This window comes from Columba livia, chromosome 5 (assembly GCF_036013475.1).
Source record: "Columba livia isolate bColLiv1 breed racing homer chromosome 5, bColLiv1.pat.W.v2, whole genome shotgun sequence".
In the NCBI taxonomy this organism is placed as follows: Eukaryota; Metazoa; Chordata; class Aves; order Columbiformes; family Columbidae; genus Columba; species Columba livia.
Genome location: NC_088606.1, coordinates 25,480,721 through 25,494,243, shown reverse-complemented (window position 1 = coordinate 25,494,243; position 13,523 = coordinate 25,480,721). Strand labels below are relative to the sequence as shown.

The 13,523-nt window shown below is 56.0% G+C and overlaps 1 protein-coding gene across 2 annotated transcripts; it reads right to left on the bottom strand.

Annotated features, from left to right (window-relative positions):
- Nucleotides 1-242: 242 nt before the first annotated feature.
- On the bottom strand, nucleotides 243-9,319 carry RPS6KL1 (ribosomal protein S6 kinase like 1). 2 transcript variants are annotated; one of them, XR_010472879.1, is made up of 11 exons: nucleotides 8,967-9,319; nucleotides 8,408-8,532; nucleotides 7,487-7,579; nucleotides 6,632-6,679; nucleotides 5,806-5,938; nucleotides 3,496-4,368; nucleotides 3,165-3,294; nucleotides 2,576-2,665; nucleotides 2,338-2,420; nucleotides 2,118-2,213; nucleotides 1,901-2,031 (listed from the first exon to the last, which is right to left on the bottom strand). XR_010472879.1 is itself a non-coding variant. In XM_065063913.1 (10 exons), exons 1-10 carry the CDS (start codon nucleotides 9,202-9,204, stop codon nucleotides 1,921-1,923), a joined length of 1,890 nt encoding a protein of 629 aa, XP_064919985.1. In that variant the 5' UTR covers nucleotides 9,205-9,319; the 3' UTR covers nucleotides 243-1,920. The 2 variants fall into 2 exon arrangements, 1 of the variants encoding a protein (XP_064919985.1); XM_065063913.1 differs by lacking the exon at nucleotides 3,165-3,294 and having other exon boundaries at nucleotides 243-2,031.
- Between the last annotated feature and the right edge of the window lie 4,204 nt (nucleotides 9,320-13,523).

The window sequence follows — 13,523 nt, the reverse complement described above, 5'->3', positions numbered from 1 at the left end:
GGTGGAGGTAGAAGGTTAGGAGGAAAAAATTCCCTTCCCTGTGCTGTGAAGGAAAGGCAAAGAGTCTCACTGCTCTTGCACAAATAAATTGAAAGTTCTGATTAAGATGTGCTGCCCTCAGTGCTGATTTAGGATACAAAGGGGCCACCTTGACTTTATACATGAGCCTGGGGAAGGGCAATGCCTGTGTTCTGTCTGGAGATGCAATAAATGAGGCTGTTGAATTACCCAGAAAGTGAATGTACAGTCAAGCTCTTAAAATGTTGCAGCCTAGAAAACTGCTTTATTTGATCTGTTGTAGGAGGGTTGTGCAGCTGCCATGCTTGAAGCTTCATTTTTTTGCCGCTCCTGGATGACACCCACGGCACTGTGTTGCACGAGGCCGTGCTCTGGCTTTGGCCACAGGGTCGGTCCTGCTGAACCTCCCTGAAGCACAGGAGCCGGTGGCCAAGGGTGGAAGGCTGCTGCAGGAGGGCTTGGTCAGGCTGCCCAAGAGAGGAGAAGCCCCATGCGTGGCTGTTCCTGCCGTGGCATTAGTACTGAGCTCCCTGGTCAGTTCTCTTCTTTCTGCACAGACGAAGGTGTCCCCTGCCTTTGCTGAAGTGGGAGGTGAGTTTCTCCTGGGCTCTGCTTCCCTCTCGTGGACAAGTTCTCCTGCTGCCACCCCAGGGCCAGGCTGAGTTGGCAAGGAGCAGGGTGTTGCTTCTGGTGGCAAGCAGGAGCTGGAGCCAGATACCCACAGGAAAGTTTAACTGGTGCCAGTGATTCCTTACTATTGGGGATTCGTGAGCAATGGAGAGAGCACTGGGAGAGGAGGGGCAAAACCTCACCGCTGCCCTTGTCAGCTCATCCTTCAGCCTATGCCTTGGATGTGCACAAAAGAGCACAGCGGCTTCTGCCTTGGGCTGTTGGCAGGTGCCTTTTGTTCACATTTATTTTTCTTCGAGCCTGGTTTGTATTTGCTCTGATTCTCCTTCCAGCAGTGCTGTTTCTCCAAGTTCTCCCATTTAAAGCCTTGCTGTTCTACCAGGAAGGACCGTGCTCAAAGCACAGTAACAAGGGCAGCAGGGCTGCTGCAATGCCAGCAGCAAGGAGCGTCCAGGCACAGGAGGCTGGAGCCAGAATCGGTAACAACACCAAAAGTCAAGGCTGGAAGAAAACACAGGAACTGACTCTGAGCTGCAGCTGTGGGGATCATGGGGCCATGAGGCCCTCAGTGCCATTTTCTGGGTTTTGGCTGCAACATGCTGACAGCTCCTGGGTGATGCCAATCCAGGGCTCCCAGGCAGGTTTGAGAGAGATCTGCCCAGGCCTCCCAGGTCCAGCTCAGACAAAAGGACAGTTCTGTAATTGATAATGAGTGTTTATTCTCTTCAGAGAGCCAGGGGGAGAAGAGCAGAGGGCTCCCTCCCCTCTCACCCCACAGCCGGCATTACCCACACCCACATGCAGCCAGGGAGGGGCACAGACCCTGGGTCTCAGGAACCAGCCAGCCAGGCCCAGGGGGGATGCACTTGGAAGCCACAAAAAATAACAGAGTGTGGGGTCACAGTCATAGCAGCAGAGGTAAAAACCACAGGGAGGGAGTCCCAGGACACGGTGCTAAGCTGAGCAAGGGATAGCCAGAGGGGAGCATGGCCTCACCCCAGGCGTGGGCACCTGGGCTCCCTTTCCCACCAGGGAGGACCAAATGGAGAGAAGACAGCCTGGCCCAGACTGCAGCTGCCTCTCTTAGAGACACCAACACACACAAGCAGGGATAGACAAACATGTAAGGCTGTAAAACCTCATGCGTACCCCACCCCAGGGCAGTCCCTGCAGGCAAATCTCCTCCCGCAGGCAGAGCTGCCAGTGCCACCTGCGGGCACAAATGACAGGGACAGCGGCTCTGGCCCAGCTCCCTGGGGAAGGACAGCCAGCCTAGCCCACCATCTTGTTCCATGGCATGTTGCTGAAGAAGGAGTGGGACTTCAGTTTTGCTATGCCACCTCCTCCAGAGCCCAAACGCCGCTTCGGGTTGTATTGTAGGAGCTGCAGAGAAAGGGAATGGGGAGATGGGGACACTGGACAAGCTACCCAGACTGGACCTTCTAGCCTCATCCCCCCAAACCCCTCACCTTGGTGAGCAGCGACGTTGCAGCCAGGCTGAGACCCTCTGGCAGATGCAGCTGGGTGTGAGGGTGAATCCCTGAAGGGTGGTTTTGGGACAGTGGCTGCAGGAGGCAGACGGTGCTGGTGAGTGGAGGGCAAGGCACCCTTGCAGCCATGCAAGGCAAAGAGCTCTTGTGCTACCATCTCCTCCTCCCCGCCTCCTTGCAGAGCTGCCCTAGCTCTTACCACTCCTGTCAGCAACTCATACAAGAGAGAGCCAAAGCTCCACCAGTCGGCTGCTTCGGTGGGTTCCGCAATCCCCCCCACTTCTGCAGAAGAGCAAGAGAGGGGTCAGAGCTGGAGGCAGGGAGCAGCAACGGCTGTGCCCTGCCAGGCACATCTCGCCGTCTGCGGAAGCCCCCTCTGCTCTGTCTGGCAGCACTGGGCCAAGGGTGGGGGAAGGCAGGGGGGACGCGTCCCTTACCTGGGGCACTGTACAGCTCCTCCCGTGCCTGGCTGCAGCACTGGGGCTCCACCTCTGTCCACTGGCCAAAGAAGGTGAGACGGATGTGACCTGCAGAGCAGCACAGAGCCAAAAGCAGGGAGGTGAGGACAAAGCTAGGGACTTTGAGCAGAGCACAAAGCAAAGCCATATTGCCATATCCCCACAACTGGGAACAGCCAGGGCACTGGGTCTCTGCCATGCCCTGAACACAGAGGCACTGTGTATCCCCCGGCAGCGCGCATCCCCAGCCTCCCAGTGCTTGCCCCAGATGCCCAGCAGGCCTGTGCAGCTGGTGGGCTCCAAGCTCGTGGACCTCAGGGCAGGCTGTAGTGAGGAAAGAAGCAGCACCCCAGACAGGAAGTTAGTTTTCCCCTTGCAAAGCTCTCTGCATTTCTCTTTTCCTAAGCAATTCGTACCTCTCCAGCTTGCCCCAGCTCTTGCCAGCTGAGCAGGGACACGTGCTCAGCTTGCACTGACAGTGGTACCTATGGCTTCAAGGGATGGGCAGGCTCCAGAATACACCAGTGAGCAGTAACTAGAAGCAGGGGAAAGCTGCAATCCCACTAACCTCAGGCACAGTAGAGCTGGTCTCAGCTTTCCCGTGCTGGGATTTCCCAGGCAGCCAGCCATAACATGGGAGCAGGGACACGGCATTCCTGTGGCTGCAGCCCCTGGCTCTCCCACTGCAGAGCCATCTCCTGTAATAACCACTTGGAAATCCCAACTGAAACCACATTTCCAGGTTCAGAAACATCCAACCCCCTCCGCCACCCGACTCGCACCCTTCCCCAAAGTAAACTCAAGAAAGTCCTTGTCCCTGGAAATGGGGCAAACAGCAGTCTCCCAGTCAAGAGGCCAACCTCTTTCTCCTCTGCGTAGCAACCTGGGGCACTACCTACCAGCTGCATCGAGGAGCAGGTTCCTGGGATTGAGGTCCCGGCATAATACACCCTGCTGGTGAAGTCCCTCTAAGGCCAAGAGGATTTCTGCTGCCCACAGCTGCACCTGCTCCTCCTTCACAGCCCACGCTCTCCAGCCATGCCCATGGGCAGCCAGAGACGGGCACTGTCCTGAGCACGGCTGCTCCCGCACCGCTGGGTCAGGACCATGGGGCTTGCCAGAGCTGGACGGGGCAACTCCCGCATGAAGCTGCCTCTGACCTGAGGAGGTCAGGAGAGGCCGAGCCCGGGGGACCTCAGACACTTGCTGAGATGGCAGCTCCCCTGCCCCTGGCTGGCTCCTTCTCACAGTCTTTGTTACAGGGCCGGGTGTCTGGGGAAGCCTTTCACCGGCACATGGCCCAGGGTCTGGGTGGGAGGCTGCTCTCTCCGATACGTAGCCCATGCCACTGGTTAGAGCGTCCCAGGGGTAGATGACCAGGTCCTGGTTGGTAAGGTGGCCAGGGCCTTTGGCTGGTGCTGCTGGAACATGGTCCACGACACCAGACTTAGCCTGGGTCATGATGCTCAGATCCTGCCCTCCGGGTGTAGCCCTTGTGCCAACCGCAGGAGCCAGGCGAAGCCAGCAGTGGTTCTCCAAGCCAGGGTCCGTGGGGTTAGGAGACTGCTCCAAAGGGGGCAAAGTACCAGTGTTTCCCAATACTTGGTGGGTCACAGAGCCTGTCCGAGCAGAGAAGATGGAGAGCTGGCTGCTGCCCTGGGAGATTCCCATATCATCCTCTATGCCACAGTCTTGGGCTTGGGTGGTGGTTGAATCGGCAGAGCCCTGCTGGACGCAGTACTTGGAGCGGAGGTGAGACCACAGTGTCTCCCCTGAAAAGTGGAGAGAAGGACAAGTGATGGGGCAGAAAGCATCCCCAGTTCCTTGCTACAGACACAGCCCATTTCAGCACAGACCAAGGCCTGCATGCTGGGGATGTGACCAAGTATCCATCTGCCCAGCAAAGCCCGAGTCTGTGCAGAATAATGCTCCCCAGCCCCACAAGCACATTGTAGTCAATGCCACACCTGCCCTGGGGTCTGGCACACCAAAGGCTCATTTCTCCCTCTTTTAGCAGCCCCTTCTGCACCGTTGGACTCAATGATCTTGAGGGTCTCTTCCAACCAAAATTATTCTATGATTCTATCCCTTGATCTTAGCCCCGCCACTTCCATGTCCCATGTCAGCCACATCTTCACGCATGCCCCTGATGCCACCACCGTCCCCACTTTCCCCTGAAAGCCTTTCCTCCCTGCATGACAGTGACACTAGAGAGCTCCCACAGCATGGCACAGCCTATGAGTCAGCAGTGAGCCAGAGCAGTGTGCCCTGGAGCCCACAGCACTCTGCCAGGGCTTCCCAGCCTCACCACATTCAGCTGTTGTCTGCCTTCTGCACATTCATCCTACAGGGACACATCAGGAGCTGAGTCTGTTCTCCAACACACATCAGCCTTCACTTGTCACCACTGGACTCCACCTGCTGCTCCCCACACATCCACGCAACCCGTAGAGAGCAAAGAGCCTCCTTGGGACAAGCCTCTACCTTGTGACACTCCTTCAGCAGGATGTGGAACAAGCCCCAAGCCTGCCTCCTTGTACCCGAACCCCAATGTGCTCCCTGCCCTTTATGCCCCGATTCTCTGTCCCCTCTCTTTGGTCTGATCTCAACATGGCCTCTTCTTTTGTAACCAAAAAATGTTTTATCAAAAGATTGTTTTGTTCTACAGCACTCAGGGGAACTACCTCACTTGGTTCAACTTCTCCATCACTTTACTGGGATTTCCCAGGCAGCCAGCCACAACACAGGAGCAGGGACAAGGCATTCCTGTGGCTGCAGCCCCTGACAAACAATGTCAGTAAAATGAAGCACTTTTTTCTTTTCAAGACACTGGACTACACCAGCCTCTTTCCCGCAAGGCATGACCATTCCCTCCTACAGGACTCAGTGGTCCCTAAGGTTAGTTTCCATATAATACCCCTCCACACAAAACCTCTTTCTCCTTGTAGGTCTCCACAGGCCCATTTCTAGGTTACTTCCCCAGTCAGCTCTTACCAAACCTCCAGAACCCCCAATACAGCTGAACAGCTCCTTCCACAAAGTCTCCAAGCCCTGGCACCCATCACCCTTCTATGAAGACAGCTTGTGCTGTTACAATAAAAACCACTCCCAATCCAGCAAAAGAAACATATTTGAGGCTTTAAAGAATGGGAGGCCGGGGAGAGGAGCAGGATGCTCCACAGCTAGGAGGCAGTGCTTTCCCTACTCACCCTGCACGTGCTCCAGGTGGAGGAAGATGGAGTCCTCACTCACATAGTAGCACAGCAGCTTGACCATGAAGGGCACCCCATGAGGGATGATGGTCTGTCGCTCACGGGTCTCAACATGGGATTTGGGGAGGCTCTGAGGAGGTACAGGTAGATGGTAACACAGTGGAGGCTTGGACTCCCTGCAGCCTGGCAGGGCAGCAGGCCAGCCAGAAAGGCAGTGAGCCATCTGCTAAGTCCCACGGCTGCCCCCTGCGTCACCTGTCAGCCCCCAGCACCCAGCTGTGACAAGACAGAGCGCTCCCCACCCAAAGCTCCGCACCCACACTGCGGGACCCAGAGGACACCGATGGTCCAGAGCAGTGGCTTCTCCTGCAGTTGCCCCAACTTCCTCAGGTGGGAACCCACCATCCCAGCCCTCTCTCCTCTCCCACCTGGGGATGCTTCCTGACGCTCCTCCTTGTCCTGCCAGAGCCTTCTTGTCCAATTATTAAAGTCCTTTATTTTTAGTTGCGAGGCACTGGAAAATGCCCTAGGACTTGTACTGACCACACCTCATGCACCACTTGTGTCGGGGCTGACCCAGATTAACACAGGCCTAAGGCTCAGCTGGCAGCATTACAAGGCAGAGGCACACATGGCCAAGGAGAATCACTTCCGATCACAAGTGGCTGAGGCAGCCAAAAGAAGCTTTATGAACAACGAAGTTCCTCTAACACCTCTGTGATCTACTATTTTTTGGTCCTCTCACCTGCCCCAGCCATCTGCTTGGATAAGGAGGCTCTGGCATGACAGGGAGAAGCAGGCAGATGAAACCGAGAGCACCCACCTTCAGTATAAAGGTCCCACCAGTGGCCGGATCCTGGATGATCTGCACCTGGGAGCAGTATATGTATATAAAGTACAGGTCAGAAATGGTGACTGCTCCCACCCCAGCACACAGCCCACAGGAATGACCCAGGGGACTCAGCTCTGGAACTGAAACAAACTCCCACACAGCTAGAGGAATTTGGTGGTGCTCAAAGCCCTACTCTTGGAACGTAAAAAGCAGGTTGACAGCCATGCAGCCAGGGAATAGAAAGTTAATTAAACTGGGTGGGTGACTCCCACACCATTTCTGCTTCCCTCACAAAGAAAGGCTTCACACGGCTCCTCCTGGGCTCTGTGGGGTGCACTAGCCTGCCCACCTGGGCCTAGGCAGGACAGCAGGAGTGCACTAGTCCTGACAAACTGAGATCTGTGAATGGCAGAGCAGCATGCCACTGCATTTATGGAGACAGAAAGCCTGGCATCTTCGCTCCAAGATCATGAACTACTAATTACTTTATTCATCCAGATAACTTGTCTTCTGCTGATGTCTAAATTATCTATAGGAGCCCACCATTGCGGCATCAAGAACAAATCCATGCATGGGAAAGAACTGGAGGCACCAGCATCCTCATAAATATCTTGGGAGCTCTCGTAAACAAAAGTAATGGCAACATTAACAGATTTCACAACTAACTCCTAAAGGGTCTTGAATCGTCGCCTGTGAATTTTCCTTGGTGAGAATGGTACCGATGGATAGATACTCTCCCATCCTTGGTGGGCGTGCACCCCCAACCCAGCTGCCAGGACCCTCCAGCTTACACTCCCTTTGGTCCAGCCCCAGCCTCAGCTCCCAAGTCCCAGGCTGAGTCATTACCTTATCGATAACTCCCACAACCTTACAGCGTCTCAGGTTCTCCACTGCCGAGCTCAGCGTCCTGATGGGCCGGAAGCGCAGGCTGCTGTAACCCTGCAAGGTGGTAAGAGAACAAGATGAGGAACCTAGAGATGCTACCGTCCATCAAAGCAGATGGGAGAAGTCTCCACATTTTCCAGAGGTGGCAGCAATATTGCCAGGACAGTCAACATCCAGAGACAATGCTCCAATGGCCATGGTTGATTCCTAACATCAGTAAGACCATTTTTTTGCCAGAACCTGGATTTCTGAAGTTTTCAGGGAAAGCGTACACCTGCAGCAGAGGTAAAATCACTCCAAAATTTGTACCTGGACCTGGACTCCTTCAACACTAAGGGGATGTGTATGGAACGTAGTTGCCTGTCTCTCCCCATTCTTCTCACCAGGCCCCAACCCTGCCCTGCCTCACTCCTCTCTTCCTTCATTAAACACCTCCTTCCCACAACGCAGCATGCAACCATCGCCTCTGGCTTCCATCCAGATGGGAACAATGACAGTGAAGATGACTCTTTTAATATCTGACAAGGTGGTTCCCCCCAGTGGCTTCAGTCCCACAAAAAATGGCCATTTTCACTATGGTGACAGCAAGCTAAACATATGCACTTCGGGGGGTCCTGGGGAGCACCTCAGGCAAGCTGGGCCCACTTCAGCTCTGCAATCCAGGCAGGGTGAGGGGCTGCCAGCCCCCTTGCAGGCACCATCGTGCCAGGACACTCTGCAGCTGATGTGTCTGCCATTTTCCCTCCACCACCTTACCGTGGCACCTGGCAGAGGCAGCTGAGGGGGCTCACCAGGGCTGCTTCACGTGTGTGTGTCCCCCGGTTTCCCAGTGCCACAGATCTGTTGCCATCCCACCCGTGCCGCCCAACGCCAGTCCCTCACCGTGGCGGTGGGGTTGCCACCCCCCGCAGCCCTCTGGAGGTGGCAGTTGAAGATCTCCTCCGCACGCCTCAGGTACTGCGTGATCTTCCGCTTCACGGCCTCGCGACGCTCCTTGTTGGGGTCAACTGTGGTCGGCACAGAGGGCGGCCATGAGGGGCCTGCCACGTTCCCCGGAGGGATGCCCCAGCCCTCTCACTGCTCTCCCCAGACGGAGGCCCTGGTCCCCTCAACCTTCTCCCAGCAGGGATGCACTGGCCCCCTGGCTGCAGTGCCTGGAGGGATGCGCTGGTCCCCTCGATGCTCTCCCCAGAGGGTTGCCTCGGTCCATCCACCCACACTCCCTGGAGAGATTCCCCTGTCCCCTGGCCACAGTCCCCAGGGGGATGCACCAGTTCTATCACAACACTCCCCAGAGGGATGCTCTGGTCCCCTCACCCTTCTCCCAGTAGGGATGCCCGGGTCCCCCCGCTGTTCTCCCTAGAGGGATGCCCTGGTCGCCCCAACCGCGCTTCCCGCAGGGACGCCCCGGTCCCCCGGCCCGCGGGCAGGCCCCACGCACCCTGCACGCCGCGGAGCAGCACGTCCACGCCGTTCTGGTAGTGGTTGAAGGCCTCCTCGTAGTCCTCGCTGACGTCCCGCTCCAGTGCCAGCCGCAGCTGCCGCGCCGCCTCCACCAGGTAGTCCCGCCGCCCGCCGCCCTCCGGGCCCGCCGGGGAGACGCGGCTCCGCAGCTGCCCCAGGTAGACGCGGGCCTGCGCCAGCGCCCGGGAGCAGGGCTCAGCCTCCGGCCGGCTCATGGCCCCGCGCCGCCGCCCTGCGCCGCCGGGAGCCGGGGAGCGGGGCCGCGCGGGTGAGCGCACCTCACGGCCCGGCCCTCTCGCCGGCCGGTGACCGGCACCGCCCCCCGCCCCGCCCCGCCCCTCGCCGGGCCCCGCGGGCGCGCACCCGGGCCAGCGTTACCGGCCGCGTCCTCCGGCGCCGCCAGATGCGGCGGGCGGGGCGGGGCCGCGGGGCTACTGGGGCGGCGCTGATTGGCCGGGGATGAGATCATCATCATCCCCCCTCCCGAGGGGGATGCGCCGGGGGTCTGGGGTCCCGGCCGGGGACCCGCTGCCGTCGCTCTGCCCCCTGGCAGGTCCCTTCTCGCTGCATTAACGCGCTGAGCGCCATTGCTCTGCTTGCTTTATTGTCATCGTTAGTTACCGTTAACTGTCCTTAATTAGTGAAGCTCCCGTTCATTAAGTACTGCCTTTGCGACCGTATTTCCTACCCCTCATAACACGTAATTAGCCGTCTTCTAAACAGCCTTTGCCCCTACCTACCTCTCAGAGGGTGCGCCCCCTTTGAGGCAGCAGAACCCGGCAGGGTGACCTGTCTCCTCTGCACGGCCCCGTTCCCGGGCACTGTTGATTCTTCCTGATTTGCATCTTGCAAGTGGGTGTTGTTGTACCCCAGCCCTGAGCTCTCGGCTGGCCCTTTTACCAGCTCTTGCGGAGTCATTTGGTTTTACAAACTTATTTCAAATCTAGAGAAGGTCAGCACAAATGCATTAAGGTGCAGCAAAATGATCCCAGCTGGTTTTTAACAAGTGCTTTGTACATGGAAAATATCTGTCTTTGCCTTAACCTAGAAGCGTGCACTCTTGGCCTGGCTTTTACTTGGAAGGCCAGGTCTGCAGGGCCTGCTAGATCACCACAGTTATTAGCCAGATTTTCTGAATCAGGAGCACTCAACCAGTTACAGCTCAGGCCAACTGGTTTGCTGCAGCTGTGGGACGGTTGATCTGGGTCCAAATAACGGTCCTTTCTGGAGGGGTGGCAGGAGATCTGCAAAGGGATGGAAGGTGGAATGAAAGCCCAGTGGTGCCCTAAGAAAGGCTGTGCTAGATTCAGTTGGGAAGAGGGAGGCACCTGCATCTTTGTCTGTCCCTTGCTAACCTATGGGCATTGCAACAGCAGACATTTCTAAAAAGGTGGTTTTGCTGTGACAGGAGCTGGCCCCATGCTGTGCCATCGCAGCCACACCAGCCTGGGTGGTCACTTCATTCAGCCCCCACTGTAGCTGGTACTCACTGTAGGGCTGGACCCAGGTGGCATCTGAGCCCAGAGCAGAGTGACAGCCCCAGAGCCAGGCCAGGATGCCCAAGGGGATCCCGCTCATGACTGACATGTTAACTTCGTACCCTGGTCACACTGACGGTGGGGGATCTCCCCTAGCTTAGCTCCCCCAGGCAGCTCTTTTGCCCAGCCCAGTCTGTTAGAACAGGAAAAGTAAAGCCCATGCCTGTGGCTCAGCTCAGTGTTCGACAGCTAAACACTCTCTTCCTTACAAAGACCATTTGCTTGGGAGTGCGAGAGGCCTCAGATCTGGTAGGATGCAAAGGGTTCTGCTTTGTAAGACAACCCACTACCTAAACATGATCCGTGTGCTTGGTTCTTTGGTTTCTTCTTAAAACACCTCCAGGTTCCTTTTTCCCACCAACCTCTACCTAAAAGAGACAAATTTATTGTGCTCATCCTGTTCATAACCTCCAGTCTCCAGGACCTTTTAATTCCCAACAGGATCCAGGGGCTCCACCTTCAAGAGAAAAGTCTGAACAGGAAAGAAGTGAAGCAGGGCCTGGGATGAGAGCAGGGACTCTGCCAGCACGACTCACATGCCTGATTTCAGCAGATCTGTGTGGGACTGGAGAAGGCAGAGAGCACAGGTAAACTACAAAAGTCAGCGCAAGGTGTCTGTAGAGAAGTTTGGATATTGGGATGATGGTGACAGAGAGATGTGTAAAGAGGAGGCACCAGGAGAGGAGCAAAACTCCAGTGAGTTCACTGCCAAACATCTCCTTTAGCCCTTGCAAAGATGAACCAGCCATTACCCAAAGTCACATCAGGACTGTATTTAGAGCATTTTACTGCTTCACACAGTCCAAGCTGTGTCCCTTCTACATGGGAAGGGAGGAGCTGGAAGATGATGGTTTGACCTCGTTTTGGGTGCTCACAGCACCCAAACTTTGCAGAGCTGAGTGGGGCTGAGTTTGTGCAGTGCTGGGTGGCTCAACCCTGAGCAGTTACACTGTGGGGCCAGCAAGGCAGAGGGGACAAGGGGGCAGTGCAGAAGAAAGTTAGCTGAAGGCATCAGCAAGAAGTGCCCCAAGGACTGGCCTGTGAGGAAGAGCCTTGCAAGGAGAGGAGATGTGTACCAGCCCTGAGGCGCAGCAGCCCTTACCTGTGGGCTTCCAGTTTCCCATGTCAGTGCTGTCTGGAGGATGTTAAATTCGGGGGATTATTTTTAGATTAACCTGCCAAAGAGCTTGTGGTCCTTGTTGGGAAGTGGGAACTTCCAAAGCAAGACCAGCACCAACAAATAAGAGGGAAGGGAACGAGAGCTGCCCTTTTTCTCACAGCCTAAAATAAATGCATGACAGCTGGCAATTAAGTTTGGGTATTTCCCCAAAAATACATGATATTCTGTTCCTAGTGCAGCCTGGACCCCAGCTTATGTTTTGTCTCCCCTATAACTCTCCATCTAAACCATCTTGCTACAGCTCTGGCTCCTAAAGCCTTATTAAACAAACCTTTGCTCTGTACAGCTGGGAGGTGCACAGGGAGCCCAGGGATGCTGATAAGCCAGTGCTGCACTGCTCCCATAAGACAGCTGTGAGGGGTACGTGGGCAGGGGACAGGTAGCAGATTTGGGAGCACTGGGGCTTGTTTGCTGCCTGTCTGTGGAGGACCAGCATGGGGATGTTCTGATCCCCACTGCCTTTGGGACTGGGGTCTGTCCCAGTCCCTTTGCAGGGGAACCAGCCCCCTCCTACAGCCCTGCTCTGCAGTGCTTGGGGGACATGGGGTGTGCAGAGCAGTCACTGTTGGGTGCAATGTCCTGCTGGAAGTCCCTGCCACCCTGGGATGATGAGGGTCCTGGAGGTGTCCCCTCTGGCAGAGACATGCAGGGGCAGGAGAGGGAGCCAGTCCTCCCCTGGGTGCATAATGCCTGCAACAGCCCTGGGAGTGTCAGGGAGCTGCTAGGGCTTATCAGGTTCACCTCACCTCATGAAGCCTCCCCTGGAGCTGGAGGGAGCCCCAACACCTAGAGATGCATCTTCCAAATCTCCTGTGCTGGTGGTACCTCCCTCTGCTCCCACTGTGTCCCAGCTGATCCTGTTGCCGCTGCCACAGCAGCACAGCCACATCCCTCCCAGGCACCCACGTCCTTGCCCTCCACCCTGACACCCACTGCTATGGGAGGAGCAGGAGATGAGGCTGCACACAGCACCCAGGGGACTCAAGCAATGCAAGGGGAGAAGTGACACCACAAGGCAGACACCCAGCCCTGTCAGCTCCAGGCAGAGCTGCCTGAAACCTCTCAGTGCTGAGCAGCAGCCAAAGAGGAAACAACAAACACCAGAAACTGTTAGAAAAAGCTGCTGGGCAGGAGTTTGAATTTTTTTTTAACCCTAATCACCACTCTTGACAGACTTATTTTTATTAGTTAACATCATTTTGTTTATGTTACTTCCTTTTTAAAGGTTTAATACTACTATGGTGAAACTTCTACTGTTAAAAACAATACAGAAACCACCACATATGTCCCTTGAATGCTGCACACACTTCTCCTTAGCCTCAAAGCACAACCAGCCAGGCTGAACTGGCACATGGGAATGTGGAGAGCCTGTACAGACCAGGACAGGCCACTGGAGCCAGGGCTCCACATGGCCCACACCAACCTTGAGCAGTGTGGGAAGGGGAGCAACGAGGCAGCCAAGGAGGAGTTTCATGGGCCGTTTTTGAGGCAGAGCCCACATAGGCTGTGCCCCAGGACACTGTGAATGCCGGAAGAGGAAATGGGCTCCAAAAGGTATTCCAGCAAGCTTCTGAAAAATATACCAAGCTGCATGGGTGAAACTCATCCCATCCATGCCATGCTATGTGGCAGCAGCATGGAGGTTCACATCACTTCAACACCCACCACCAGCTTTCCCTGCAAGAGTAGCACTGCCACAGGACCTGCCATGTCCCCATATCCTTGTGCCAGCTCCAGGAGAAACCAGCATTACGTCTCTGAGGGAGCTTGCCCTAACTACAGGTTACCATGTCAGATGTGGGAAAGAGCTGCCTTG